The sequence below is a fragment of the Bos taurus genome, chromosome 9 (genome assembly GCF_002263795.3).
Source record: "Bos taurus isolate L1 Dominette 01449 registration number 42190680 breed Hereford chromosome 9, ARS-UCD2.0, whole genome shotgun sequence".
In the NCBI taxonomy this organism is placed as follows: Eukaryota; Metazoa; Chordata; class Mammalia; order Artiodactyla; family Bovidae; genus Bos; species Bos taurus.
The window spans coordinates 42914457-42929372 of record NC_037336.1 but is presented as its reverse complement, the minus strand read 5'-3'; the positions used below and the strand labels follow the sequence as shown (position 1 = coordinate 42929372).

At 48.1% G+C, this 14916-nt stretch overlaps 1 protein-coding gene across 3 annotated transcripts in view; it reads right to left on the bottom strand.

The window, feature by feature from the left end:
- Positions 1-701: 701 nt before the first annotated feature.
- BEND3 (BEN domain containing 3) overlaps positions 702-14916 on the bottom strand; it is a 52943-nt gene continuing 38728 nt past the window's right edge. For 2 of the 3 annotated variants that reach the window (XM_015472811.3, XM_024996649.2), the window contains one exon: positions 702-6653. In XM_015472811.3, the coding sequence (XP_015328297.2) occupies positions 4404-6653 (2250 nt within the window). In that variant the 3' untranslated portion in view covers positions 702-4403. The remainder of the gene's footprint in view (positions 6654-14916) is intronic. The other variant, NM_001192611.1, reaches the window with a different exon arrangement.

The window sequence follows — 14916 nt, the reverse complement described above, 5'->3', positions numbered from 1 at the left end:
TTTTTTTGGTCAAAAACAAAGATACATACGGCCAGAAAGGCTCTAAAGAATCTCGCCTTCAAGTCTTGTTTCGACTTGCCTATGGAGTAAATCAGGCTCCAGCCCTGACCAGCCCTCACCTGTGCACGGCTGCCCGCACAGGTGTGCACGCTCTGGGCCGAGTGCTTGCTCGCTCCAATCACAGGCCACGACGCACTTTATACCACGTGACCTCTAGGTCTAAAAAATGTTTGATAGCTTGATATTATTTTTACTGTGAAATATTAATGATTTATAATTCGCCAATGAGGCAAGAGAAAAACATGCATCCTTTTGTTATCAGTTAATAATAGGTTTGCCTTGAGGAACTAAATCCCATTTAATCCAAAGTGGAAAAGAAAGAGTGAACTGAAACTCCTCCAGTTTGGCAACAGGGCGGGTGTGGCAGCCGACCAGGAAAGGAAAGGTCAGCTGTGCCTCTACCTCATGGCTGGGACGCGATTTGTGTAAGAAATGCTCTAGGGCTCATTTGGAGACGTCTCAGTCATTCAGCTGTGACAAACTGCACCGCGTCACCCAGAGTGTGGAAGCCCGAGAAGCCATGGTGCCCCGAGTGCCCCTGCCCTCCCCTGGGAGCGGGTGGTGAAGCCCCAAGCAAAGACAAATAGACCCATACCTTCTGAGAGACCTCTGCCCTAAGAAAATAAGATGTTAGGAGACCGTATTTTTATAACATTTTATATAGCTCATAAAACAGTGCTTGTATAAAAATTCACACAGTTGCTAGAGAGCATACAATTTCCAAAAAATGTCCTGGGTTTTTGTTACATTCAGTTTTCTAAGGGTGCACTCAAATCAATGGTAAAATGCAGACATTATGCAATGTTTCATTATCTTTGGTAAAACTATTCTCATTATTTTGTCTCCTCACAGTATTAACTCTGATATCCACTTTGCGCAGGGTCTGCTATCACTAGGATGTCAGAAAAACATTAAGGCTGGATCTACAAGAGACAAGTATCTCTGAACGACATTAAGAGTCCCTTGGCCCAGGGGCCCACTTCTTTTTTGGCCCTATAGCATGTGAGATCTTAGTTCCTTGACCAGGGATAGAAACCGTGCCCCCTGCAGTGGAAGCAGGGAGTGGTAACCACTGGACCACCAGGGAAGTCCCACCACTTCATAGCATCTCTCTCCATGGTGAGGCAGGGTTAAGAGCTCAATGGCCTCCAATCTGAGGTCTTGAGACCCTCCTCCTCAATCAGGCAAGAAGTAAACATTTGGGGCAAAGGTGGAAAATGAAGCCATGTCTGCAGGAACCCAAGTGGCCATACTATGGTGTGGTCAGGCCAGTGACTCTTAGCATTTAAACAGTTAATCCACTTACCACTAAGTAGATCCCATTGGTTGGTTGATGATTGCTGCTGATGTGGTACCCCCTCCCACCAAACTTAAAAAGCAGGGAAGGGTGGGGTCCAACACTGAGGGGGAGGGGCACACTAACACCCATGACACTGGGCACAACTTTATTCCCTGTCAAACCTGTGTTGTCATGTAGACACAGCCAAAGTGAACGGAAGCAGGATTAGAACACTTAGTACATTCATGACTATCTTCGTACATTCTTTTAAAACTCACTAACAGAAAAACGAGGGACACTACCACCTATTGTGACGTGCTATTTTACTCAATATCAGAATGTGTCTGTGCTACTTCTGGATGTGAGGGAGAAAAAATTCCCCAAACACAAGCAAGTATTAACAAAAATCAAAGAATTTAGATGGGGAGGGAGTAGGGATTTTGCCAACAGATTATGGAAAACATTACATTTTGAAAAAAATTTAGGTATTTTATAATTCTATTGCTTCATGTAAAAAAAAAAAAGCCCCTGGAGCCCACCTGTATGGCTGGAGGCTGAGGACACCACGCAGACAGACTCAGGACCTGCAGGTGGTTCCTGGTGAGTCGGTCCAGAGAGACAAGATTACAGCTCACAGAGAGCGTCCACCTCTCTTCACTGGAAGGGACTCTAAGATTTGGGGGAAGAAGCCCCATACAGGAAAGGTATTAAAGAAACCATCAAAACACAGTTTCCAAAAACTGGACATGCTCTAGGTTGTAAAGAGATATATTTAATTCCTAGAACCTGTTGATGTCTCTTGTGGGTAGACAGGATGATTAAAAAAAAATTATTAAATGATTGTGCTTCTGAAGTTGCAGGGTCACATTCCACCCTCTAGAAAGCAGGGCAATTTTCACATGGCTTGGAATCCTCTTGGATACATCCTAGAGACCAGAACAAATTCCACAGCACCCTCCCACTCGCAGGATCCCGGTGAGGGAGAGAGTGCCACTGCCATCTTTGGGTGTGTGTGCACGCACATGCACGCAGGCATGCATCTGTGTGCTGGAGAGACTAAGGCATAGAGAAAGGCCCAGGAGAGGGGGAAGTGAGTCTCCGGCTGCTCCAGTCCTCCTCCTTTCCAGGCACAAAGAGGTTGAGCTTGTTATTCATGTCGGTCCCCTTCATCTCACTTCAGTTTTTTACTAAGAAATGTGTGTGTACACATGTATGTGGGTGGGTGAGAAAGAGTCATTAAGTCCCTGTGTGTTTCCAAATTGTAATAATTTAGGTCCGCAGTTAACAACTGAAATAATCTGTAAATGACATTTAAAAGCAGATTTACTAAAGTTAGATCGGCAACTTCACACTGCTCAGAATCCTGGCATTAAAAAAAAAAATGGCCGCGAGTGCAGGCAAAGTTCCATCAGTCAGTAATGCTGAAGTCCTTATCTGTATGAAAAGAATTCACAGATTGTTTCTATTATTTCTGCATTTTAAGGTAGCAAAATATTAAGCCATTAGGTTATTAAATTAACATTCCACAAGGGTTTTACGACTACCCTGTGTGATTCAATTTATTTTCTTGCTTTCTGGTATAATGTATTGTGTTTAGACTGTTCCCTTTCCCTCTTAGGCACTAGCCCCCAAAGTCAGGTAGGTAAAAGTACTGTTTTTACATTAAGGACTTTACCTGTTGGGGAGTTTCCTGGTTGGAATCCTGGAGAGCATGCCACTGGCCTGGAGCAGTGTGACCTTCCCAACCAGGGAAGAGAAAAGAGGTGTCTCATCCTGAGGCCGAGGGACCGGCCAGATGTAGGAGAGCAGGACCTTCTGGGGGCCGAAAGAGAAAGCTCTGAGTGGACCCCGGAAAGGGATATGGGAGCCCTATTTCGGATGGCCTGTGTCCTTCCAACACCAGGTATCCTCAAGACAGGCCACGGTTTAGGCCCGGCCCTGAGGAACAAGGATGTGTACTGACTGGAGGAGCCAACACTGAGGTGTGGTGAAGCCACCATACAGCTCCCAGAACCTGGGTTTTATACAAATACACACATGGAAAGTAAACAGTTCTCAGTGAGCCCAATGGGGCCCATCCTTAAACAAGAAGCCAAATAACCACACACAGTTTTCCAAGGAAATGTTTGCCCCTCTAACCAGCATCCTTGAGGAGGAAGGAAAGAGGGCAGTGGAAGGACACAGCTCAAATGAAGACACTGTGAACGTGTCTCCACGTCTATCTACATTCATATCACCATCATCACCATCCAGTGTTCTTGTCTACAGGGTGAGCAACATTCACCTGGCACAGCAGGGTGAGACAGGCCAGGCCAGCCGTCCCCGCAGCCCCTTCCTCAGCACCACAGTGGGAGGGAGCGAGCAACTGACCGTGGCCAGAAAGGACACCGAGCTACCCCATCCCCTCCACCGCCATCCAAGAGGCGTCCTGACTCTTCCAAAATCCGATGTATTAATAAAAGACAAGGTCAGTAAAATCCGTCTCTATGCCCCCTGAAGCTATCAGCCATCATGCATGAACATGGCACTTCTAAAAATTTCATATATCTGAAACCATCTTAAAAAAAATTCCCAGTGACTCAAGTCATCTTACAGTACATCTCAAATATTAAAGAAAAAAAAATTTTTTTCTGAGTAAAATGGCCTCCACAGAGCCCAATGATTTACTTAAAAAGGGTTTCTTTTTAATTAAAAAAAAAAAATTTTTTTTAATAAAAATTGAAGACGTAAAATGTGGGCAGAGGAACAAGAGGGTTGCTTGATTTGCATTTCAAATGGTGAGGGGACTGGGAGGACAACTGCTGAGGAGAGGGAACCCTGACGGCCCCTCTGCCCTCGCAGCTCTGCTCTCCCAGGCTCTGGCTGCACCACAGGAACACAGGACAAAAGTTTTAAGTACAAGAGACCAAATGCGAGGCTTCTTTGTGTGGCCGTGACCGGCTGGGCGATCGCGTGTGCAAATGCAGCAGGCCCCGCCCCGCCGATATAACGTGCGCGGCTGCGGACGCGGCTCGGGCTCGTGGTGGTGGGGGGTAGGGGCGACGCTCAGTGCCCCTGGTACCCCTCACTTCTCCACCTTCTTGGCTTTCTTCAGGATGTCGCATTTCTTTCTGTTGGGGCGGCGGCAGCGTTCGTCGATGCTCGGGATACATTCGTAGTGCCACACCTCCTCCATCTTCTCCACCGGGTACACGGCCTCCACGTAGTGGCGGATGAGCCGCAAGCGTGTGGGGTCCAGCTGCTTCTTGTTGCATGCCCCGGAGTGGTTGTACTGCAGCCGCAGGTTCTCGGTGGTGAAGAGTTCGGGGAAGAGCCTGACGAGCAGCCGGGCGGCGAAGTTGCCCACGGAGAGGCTTTGCTGCACGATCTCGCGCACTTCTTTGTCGGACAGCAGGTACGGCGAAGGCACCGGGAAGTCGGGCGAGGGCACCACCAACTCGTCCAGGGGGATCTTGCAGAAGTCCTTGCTGCTCCTTTCGGGGGGCAGCGGGGGCCCCTCAAATTCCTCCCGGAACCGCTCAGGGTTGATTGCATAGCTGGCCAGGTCCCTGCACTCAGGGCCCGGAACGTGGACCTTGCGCTGCTGCTGGTAGGAGCGCCTCTGCTCCGTGTCCCGGCGCCGGCAGCGCTCGTCCAGTTTGCCCACGAACTCCAGTGTCCAGACACGGTCATTCTTGGCCCGTGGGTAGAGAAGCTGCACGTAGTGGCGGATGAGCTTGATACGGGACGGGTCCAGCTGCTTCTTGCCCAGGGAGCCGCTGCAGTTGTACTGCTTGCGCAGGTTCTCGTGGGTGAAGAGCTCCGGGAACAGGTGCACCAGCAGGCGCGAGGCAAAGTTGCCGATGGACAAGCTGCTCTCGTAGATGCTGCGCAGCTGCTCCTTGCTCAGCAGGCAGTCGGCGCCCGGCACCTCGAAGTCGGGCTGCGGGATCTCCAGCTTGTCGAAGTCGATGGGCACCAGCCAGATCTTCTTGGACCGCCGGCCGGGCCGCTCGCCCTCGAAGCTGTCTTCCACCTTGACCACGGAGATGTCATCGGGCAGGCTGGATGAGTCGTAGCAGTCGTCTCGCGGGGGCTCGCCCTCGCTGCCCGCGTCCAGCCCCAGGCCCTCCAGCTCGTCGTTGATGCGCTGGGCACACTGCTGCAGCCAGGCATCCTCCTCCTGCATGTCGGGGAAGTAGATCTCTGTGTAGTTGCGGATGATCTGTAGACGCTGCGGGTCCAGCTCCTGCTTGCCGCCATCCCCATAGCAGCTGTACTGCTCGCCCAGCTTCCTGTGGTCGAAGAGCTCAGGGAACAGCCGGTGCAGAAGGAAGACCGCAAATTCGCCCGGGGATGAGGCCTCGTCCAGGAACTCGGTGAGGTCCTGCGTGTCCACCACATGGTCAGAGGCGATGGTGCTGCTGCGGTCCAGGGACAGGGCCTCCTCCTGCTCCTTGCTGTCCAGGAAGTGGCCAGCATCCACCTGGGGCTCGGCCTCGAAGAAGCCAGACACCTGGCCGCTGGGCTGGCTGTCCTCCATTTCCCGCTGGGCCCAGAAGCGGCTGAAGAAGTCGTTGAGCTGGGGCAGGCACTCAGCCTGCCAGACGGCCGTGTCCTTCACCGATGGGTAGTAGACCTCCACATAGTTCCGGATGAGCTGCAGGTGCAGCGACTCCAGCTTCCGCTTGGCCGCGAAGCCACAGGCGCCACAGCCCCGGGAGAAGTCCACGTCGCTGAAGAGCTCTGGGAAAAGCTGCACCAGCAGGCGACAGGCCAGGTCACCACCCGACAGGCTCTGGTCCACGATCTGTTTGAGCTCGGCCGCCGTGAGCTGGTACTCGGGCGGCGGCTGGAACTTGGCCACCATCTCAGTGGGGCTCACCTGCTTCTTGATGCGGCTCACTTCCAGGGAGAGCAGGTCCACCTTGCTGTGCAGCTGCGACATGTTGGAGGAGAGCGTGTTGAGCATGTAGAACATCTTCTGGATGAGAAAGTAGATGTTGGGGTCGCTGTCTGTGGCTGCTGCGGGGCCGCCAGTGTCCCGCTTCTGTGTCTCGTTCAGGAGCCGCAGCGGTGAGGGGCTGTTGCTGGGATTCACTTTCTCTGAGAGCTCATAGGTGTTGAGCATGTCCCCCGCGGGAGGGTTCTTCTTCTCCATAATCTTGTGTGAGATACCATACAGAGGCTTCTTGTAGGAGGGCGTGCTCACGTCGTGGCCAGGCTCCTCCTCTCCCGGCCACATGGAGCCCAAGTTCTTGCCCCGGCCTGCCGGCTCCCCGTTGCCCTGGCAGGGCGAGCTGTTCTCCCGGTTCCGCATGCCTGCTAGGAGTGCCTGAAAGACAAAAGGTATATCAGGTGAGGGTTCTGATCTATGTCACACACAGAGGGGCCCAGGTCAACCTCAGGAGCCTATGAGAAAGTGTTTCCCTTGCCTGGGAACCATTCTGTGGGTCCAGAAGTGAAGTGAAGTGAAGTGAAGTCGCTCAGTCGTGTCCAACTCTTTGCGACCTCATGGACTGTAGCCTACCGGGCTCCTCCATCCATGGGATTTTCCAGGCAAGAATACTGGAGTGGGTTGCCATTTCCTTCTCCAGGGGAACTTCCTGACCCAGGGATCAAACCTGGGTCTCCGGGATTGTAGGCAGACGCTTTACACTCTGAGCCACAAGGGAAGCCACCAACACAAACCTGCATCCCAGGGCCAAACTTGCTTGCTCTCCCTAATCCCTGAGAGGCTCAGGCTGGACCCTGGTGGCTTTCAATTCCCATAGGACACCATCCCTGAACTTCCTGTCCACAGACCGAGCACAGATGCTGACAAGGCCTGGCGAGAGCCCATGAGGGATGGGAGAGAGACCCCAGGAACAGGAAGTGCTCCTGTGGCAACCTGGCTATGGACAGGTCACCTAATTGCCCTGACTGCTCTCAGACAGGCAGGAGTCCTGCCAATAGCATCTACAGAAAGCACAGCTTGTTGTCCAGTCTGCAGACTCTAGGAGAGCAGGCATCTCTACTCTGGACAGCTCCCAAGATGCACGGTGCTGAGCATGGAAGAACTGGAATCTAGAGAACCACAGTCAGCTGCCAACTCTACCACTGCCTGGAGTCATGTCTTATTTCAGACTGAAAAGGCCCAGAACTGCCCCAGGCCCAGCCAACTGCAGATTCCGTGAAGCGATGAGGCCTCCCAGGTTTCTAAGTCTCAGTGTCCTAGTTCCAGCAGCCCTTCTCAATCAGAACTGCCAAAGAGTTTTAAGCCCCAGGTCCTAAAGTACCCACTGTGTGTGATGAATTAACACCTTTCCTATGCATCTAGAAAGGTACTTTCGATGTACTCTCCAGCCTTGCTCAATAAAAGACAGTGAGAGAATTAATGATTTTAGGAATTATCTCCTCAACTTGCCCAAGGCTGACATACTTTGCAGGTCCACTCTCAATGTACTCCCAGGACCTGTTCGAGATACCAAAGCTTGAGTCCAAGCTTCATACCAGAAGGCGACTGCCCAGACCATTTGGGATCCCAGGGTCCTCACTGCTTTTATTAGTGGTTTTCCCTATTGCCAGGCCCTGGATGGTTTAAGAGGTTTACTGACATATATATGGACAAATGATTTTCAACACAGGTTCAAAGGCAATTCAGTAGAGAAAGGAGAATCTTTTCAACAAATGATGCTAGAAATATTGGACATACATGTGCAAAAAAAAAGAAAAGAAAAAACTTTCATCCTACATGTATCATATAAAAAATTAACTAAAAAATGGATCATGAATGTAAAAATAAAAACTAACTTAAAATTCCAGGCTTCCCTTGTAGCTCAGCTGGTAAGGAATCCACCTGCAATGTGGGAGACCTGGATTCGATTCCTGGGTTAGGAAGAGCCCCTGGAGAAGGAAAAGGCTAGCCACTCCAGTATTCTGGTCTAGAGAATTCCATGGACTGTATAGTTGATGGGGTCGCAAAGAGTCAGACACGACTGAGCGACTTTCACTTTTCACTTTCAAATTAAAATTCTAACACCTCTAGAAGAAAACAGAAGAGCAATCCTTTATGAAAACTGTTTTAGGCAAATACTTCTCAGATATAACACACAAGCACAATCCATAAGAAAACAAATTAATAAACTGGACTTCATTAAAATTTAAAACTTCTTTAAAAAATGAAAAACAAGCCTGCTGCTGCTAAGTCACTTCAGTCGTGTCCGACTCTGTCTGACCGCATAGACAGCAGCCCACCAGGCTCCCCCATCCCTGGGATTCTCCAGGCAAGAACACTGGAGTGGGTTGCCATTTCCTTCTCCAATGCAGGAAAGTGAACAGTGAAAGTGAAGTCGCTCAGTCGTGTCCGACTCCTAGCGACCCCATGGACTGCAGCCTACCAGGCTCTTCTGTCCATGGGATTTTCCAGGCAAGAGTACTCGAGTGGGGTGCCACTGCCTTCTCCGGAAAAACAAGCCTAGACTGGAAGAAACCAGACATATCATTTATCTGATAAAGGACCTGAATCCAGCTTACATAAAGAACACTCAAACTCAATGACACAGAACCCAATTAAGTTTCAACAGTCACTTTGGAGAAGCTATATAAATGGCAAATAATCATATAAAAAGATGCTCAGTGGGACTTCCATGGAGGTACAGTGGTTAAGACTCCACACGTCCACTGCACAGGGCATGGGTTGGATCCCTGATCAGGGAACTAAGATCCTGTATAAAAGATGCTTAAGAACATGCATGACATTAAAACCACACTGAGATAGCATATCACTCCCCACAAGAATGGGTATAATCAAAAAAGACAGATGAAACTGAGTGACAGAGATGACATGAAGGAACTAGAATTCTCATAGGCTGCTAGGGTAGATATAAAATGGTATAACCACCTTGGAAAACAGTTGGTATTTTTTTTAAGAAGTTATATGTTGGACCATATGATCCAGGTATATTCCACTCCTAGTTATTTATTTACCAAGCAAAATGAAAGCACACGATCAAATACTTTTATGCAGATATTCATGGCAGCCCTGTTTATAAACAGCTCCCAACTGGAAACAACCCTAATTTTTATGAACAAGTATACAGATGCACTGTGTTTACAGCAGAGTACTACTCAGCAGCAGAGCTGACCAACCTGGTACTCATGATGAACCTCAAAATAATTAAGCTGAGTAAAAGAAACCAGATAGATAAAAGAGGCCTGTAGGATGCCATTCGTATAAAATTCTAGAAAAGGCAAACGCATCTTTAGTGACAGAAAGCAGGGGAAAGAAAGGACGCAAAGGGACACAAGTAAACTTTCAAGGTAACAAGTGATGGCTTTGTTTCTCATCTTGAATGTGGTGTGGTTTCACTGGTATATACACGTCAAAACATATCAAATGGTATGCTTTAAATATGTTGTTCATTACATTTCACTCATAAACCTGTTTTTGACAAATGTTGAATTTGACCCCAAAGTATACTGGAATATATTTTTGAGCGCCTATTTAAGCAGAAGAGCTAATTGGAGAGCAGTGGTGGGCGTCAGGGGAGCAGGTAGGGTCGAAGCACAAAGCATGTTCTTCTACAGACATGTGCGAGCCTTGGGCAACTAGAAAATGCAAGAGAATAAAGCATCCTTAGGACGCTGGGGGAAAATATGGCTGTGTAGTCTGACCTACCGCGGCACTTCTAAAGTCTAATGTCCATATATATTGCCTGAGATCTAGTGAAAATACAGATTCTGATTCAAGGCTCTGCATTTCCAACAACCCATTGGGCCTCTCTGGATGGCCAGGGCTAGAAGACAGTGTTTATCCCTGGTTTATCTCATTCAGGCAGATTGGGTGTCATTTATAAGCCTTCAGATAACACTAATGCCAGCATAACACAGTACACGAGGTGCTTTACTCTTGCAACCTTAGGGAAAAAAAAGAAAAAACACAGGGAAAAGAGACAGTCTCTGAGGGGACTGCCACTACAGCAGCAGGTGAGCAATACAAAGGCCTGAGTTGGAAGGAGACCATGGACAGATCTCCCTATTCATGCCCCGTGCCCCCTGCATGGAAGCTGGGAGTCCTTGCCATTGGACCGTCACAGAATTCCCCAGACCTTCTTTTTTAGATAATGGAATCATCAGACTCATATTAAACACAGGTTAATTTTTCTCCTGCATCTCTGCTGACAACAACTGTGCAAAAAAACACCTACCTTACTCTCAGGAACCTAAAAAATAATAGGATTCTTTCAAGTGCTTTAATTATCCCATGTATGACTGTATTATTCACTCAGTTATGTCTGACTCTTTGGAACCCCATGGAGCCAACCCTGGGATGGAACTTGGGTCTCCTGCATTGCAGGCAGATTCTTTACCATCTGAGCTACCACGGAAGCCCTAATTATCCCATGGAGGTAATTAGGTAATTAGGGTCAGAGATCCCTGACCCTCCTATTACTGCCCGTGAGCAGAGGACCAAGGGCTACTGGGCTGGAGCGAGCCTGCTGTCCACCCCTCTCCCTTGTGGGGTCTCGTCCCTGAGACCTATCTGTACCCTCACCACACTGCATGATGGTTACCTGTGGGACCAGGTCTTCCCTACTCCATCTCCAGTGTCCTGCAAAGTGCCTGGGACACAGAGCGCTCACTGAACATTTGTTAAGCAGGGTAAAGTGTCTATCCCTCTCAAATAAATGTTTAAGAAAAATGTTCACAGAGGCTACTAGCTTCATGAATAACATGAGTGTAGGGAGGTATAAGGCCTCCCTGGTGGCTCAGTGGTAAAGAACCTGCCTGCCAATGCAGGAGACACGGGTTCGATTCAATCCCTGGGTCGAAAAGATCCCCTGGAGGAAGAAATGGCAACCCACTCCAGTATTCCTGCCTGGAAAACCTCATGGACAGAAGAGCCTGGTGGGGTCCATTCCGTGGGGGTGCAGAAGAGTCATACATATCTAAATACGACTATAGTCCTTGGAATCACAAAAGGTCACACACAACTTAGCGACTAAACAACAAAAATAAGGGAGGTATAAGGGAGTGGATGGGTCCTCTGCGTGACCCCTCACATGTCAGCTTCCTGTGTGTCACTCAGGAATATATAATGGTCCCTGTCTCAGGTACCAGGGTAGCTATGAGGATCTAATTAGATAATGAACATGATGCGCTGAGCCCACGTCTGAATCACAGTAAGTGTTTAATAAATGTTTACTGTTATAGTACGACTGTTATTAACAGTGCTCTTCCCAGCCAGAGCAGTGACAATACAATGGGCTTTTTATTGAACTAGTTGTAATGATTACTGCTGCTGCTGCTAAGTCGATTCAGTTGTGTCTGGGACTCTGTGCGACCCCATAGACAGCAGCCCACCAGGCTCCCCCGTCCCTGGGATTCTCCAGGCAAGAACACTGGAGTGGGTTTCCATTTCCCTCTCCAATGCATGAAAGTGAAAAGTGAAGTCGTTCAGTCGTGTCTGACTCTTCGAGACCCCATGGACTGCAGCCTACCAGGCTCCTCCGTCCATGAGATTTTCCAGGCAAGAGTACTGGAGTGGGGTGCCACTGCCTTCTCTGTAATGATTACTCTTAACTATTAAATAAAGAGGAGAACTTAAGAACCTGAGTTAAGGAAGGTATAAGTAACTTAAGAACTTAAATAAAAGGAGAACTTTCCTCCCGTGTAACAGTGTAAGTCACTCATAGAAGGAATTCTTAGAGGTCTGTTTGCCCTAAAGGCTGGGCTGGAGGAGTCCAAGAAGCACAGGTGAGCTCGAGGTAGGGTGTCAGACTCTTTTCAGTGGTTTAGTTCTGCTATATGGCAGAGAGCAAACGATAATTTTAAAAAGGAAGGAAGAAAGGAAAGAAACCACGTTACACACATCAGAAATATGGAGAAAGGAAGGAATGGAGACGGTTGAAAATCTTTACCCCTGAGGCAGCGTGTTTGGAACTGTGGTTTGTCATATGACCCATTCAGAAATGATGACACTGATTTGATAGATCAAGACCAGCATAAAAGAGGGAGGGGAGGAGGAAGTGTGAAAGACAGGAAGGAAAGAAAGAAAACAACAGAAAATATCAGAGGGCACTGCACACAGTAAATACATTCAAGAAATTCTGTTCTTTCTCTGTGTCTATATATGTACATACAAATCCAAATATGTGACCCGAATGACTCTGTAAGGTGGATTTACAACTGTTGAAAAGCACTGCCCTAATAAATTCAAAACTTCTTACCTGCTGATTCCTATAGATTATAAATAAGATTTTTAGCAATTTACTCACCATTAAATTTTACTGCACCAAAATAATTTTGGAGGTCCTACGGATTATGAGATTCACATGAGGTTTTACCAATGTAGAGAAATTTGAGTGTGTAATGCCAATTATTAAAGAAAATCATAATTATATTACAGCTGATTTTAGAAAGGGACAAGCAAAGGCTTTGTAACAAGCAGTTCCACTAATACATTTAAAATAAGATTCTATGCAGAGAGGTTACCAGAAACTCACATGCCATGCAACAAGAGTACATGTTCTTGAAGGGGATCTGCCTTCATTAATACTCGGAGTAGGAAATAAGCACAGAGAAAAGTTTTTGGGTGAACTGTCTGAACAAAACAAACAGAAGTAGTTTGACCCCCGCCACATTCCTACTGCAGGCAGAGGCCAGAGTCGATCAGAACTGGAAATCCCCCCAATAACTCTCACTAGTCAGCCTCATTAATAAAAATATTTCAGTTTCTACCAGGCATGTTAGAAACACTGCCACCAATACAAACATTTTTGGCTAACTTGCTTAAATAAAAATTAAGTTAGAGTCCCAGCAGAGGGCAATATTCCTCGCTCCCAGAGCCCTTGGATACACAATCCAACATAGAACACGACACGAGCACCAAAGAGAAGGTCCTAAGATATGCCCGCACTGAGGTTCTGTCCACTCAGTGCTCCGTTTACTTCCACAAACACTGCCAAGGTGACGATGGACTGGCTGCATTTGCTGCTGCTGATAAAATCTCTGCTCAGCTGTCTAGGAGTATCAAGAAATCTTTAAATCTGCGCTACTTGGCACTGGTGTCTGGCTGACACCATTCCCAATTCTCCAAGGCTCATCTTCCAACCATATGGGAACTCTGCTACCCAGCTCAGGCTCTGCAGTACCAGATCCAATCGCACGTTTCGTTCTTCTGCTAGCACTCAGACCCAAGCAGGAAAGCCCGACTCTCTGAGGTGGAGAATCTGACTGATCAAGAAGAAGCTGACGTAAAGTTACCAGTGAGGCACGAGCAGGTTATTAAGGGGGCTCCCACATGTCCATGCCCAGTGACATCTTGGGGATTGGGTCACCACGGAGAGGCTCCCAGCACTGAGCATCTTCTTCAGGACTCCAAATGCAAGAGCAGTCACTGAATTCAGTTCAATGAAAGAGGAATAGCTAAATGGTGCCCAGAGTCAGCAAACTGGAACACCAAGAAAGCAGCATGCCTCCAGTGTAGGGAACTGAGGACTGCTGTGGCATCAAGGGCGGACCATGCAAAAGGGCTCCTAGGGGGCTGGCAGCACCACTCAAAGTGAGGCAAGGGTGACGCTCTTCACTTTTAATAGAATGTTTATCTTCATCATCATCATCCTTAAATAACCAGGTATAGCTAGTGACAAGGAATGGATAAGCTGTCTACCACACAGAGCCAGTAAACAAATATTACAAGGCCCTGGGGACATAGGGAACAAGCCAGTCTCTGCCCTCATGGCTTTTATCCTTTGGGTCATCCTTACACTGCTGACAGTGTATGGCAAGGATGAAGAATGTGCTAACATGCCCCCAAAAATGAGAATCTGGGGGGATAAAGCAACTATAATGAGGGGTGAAGAGAAAGACCATAGGGATGGCCAAATATCAGAGCAGGAGCTCCTCACAGCATCTTACAAACACCCCACAATCCTCAGGGTCATCCGTGTTTAAGTGCAGTTCCAAATCAAGCAGGCGTGGGAGCACTAGCCTCTTGGAGGTTCACTCAACTGGGAAGGGTCACAGTGCCTATCCGCTAGGGCTGCTGTGGAAACGACGACGAACCTCCAGCTGGGATCACAGTGAATGACACTTAGGAGGTCTTCAGTACATTTGCACTGATTCAACGAGATGGCATTTCCACTCTCCAGTTGAAAAACAAACCACAGACACACTTTAGGATTAAAAACAAAGATACAAGGAACCCCAGGAGAACAAAGCTAACTTCTACCTGGCACAGGGCTCTTGAATATCACTCCCACTTCTGTGAACAAAAAGATGATTAGCAATAAAAATGCTGGCTACTCACCTCCCACATCTGCTGTATTTGGCTATGGTGCCTTTCCCAGCGGAAGCGCCAAATATGTCTTTATACAGCCTTTTGTTAAATTTTTGGAGGGAGGTTTTATTTTTCTTCTAAGCATTGTACTAAATGTCACTCATGAACAGGCCTTCAGCACTGATAGGGGTTTGAAGTGATGGACCTTTAGCATCAGGGCTGCCAATCAATTCCTCCCCTCGCCCTCACCCCCTTCCTTGGGGTCGAGGGAGAAGATGGAAGGTGCTCAGAATCAAGGGCGTTCAGGCCTGGGGTGTTTGGGAAGGCATCAGAAGGC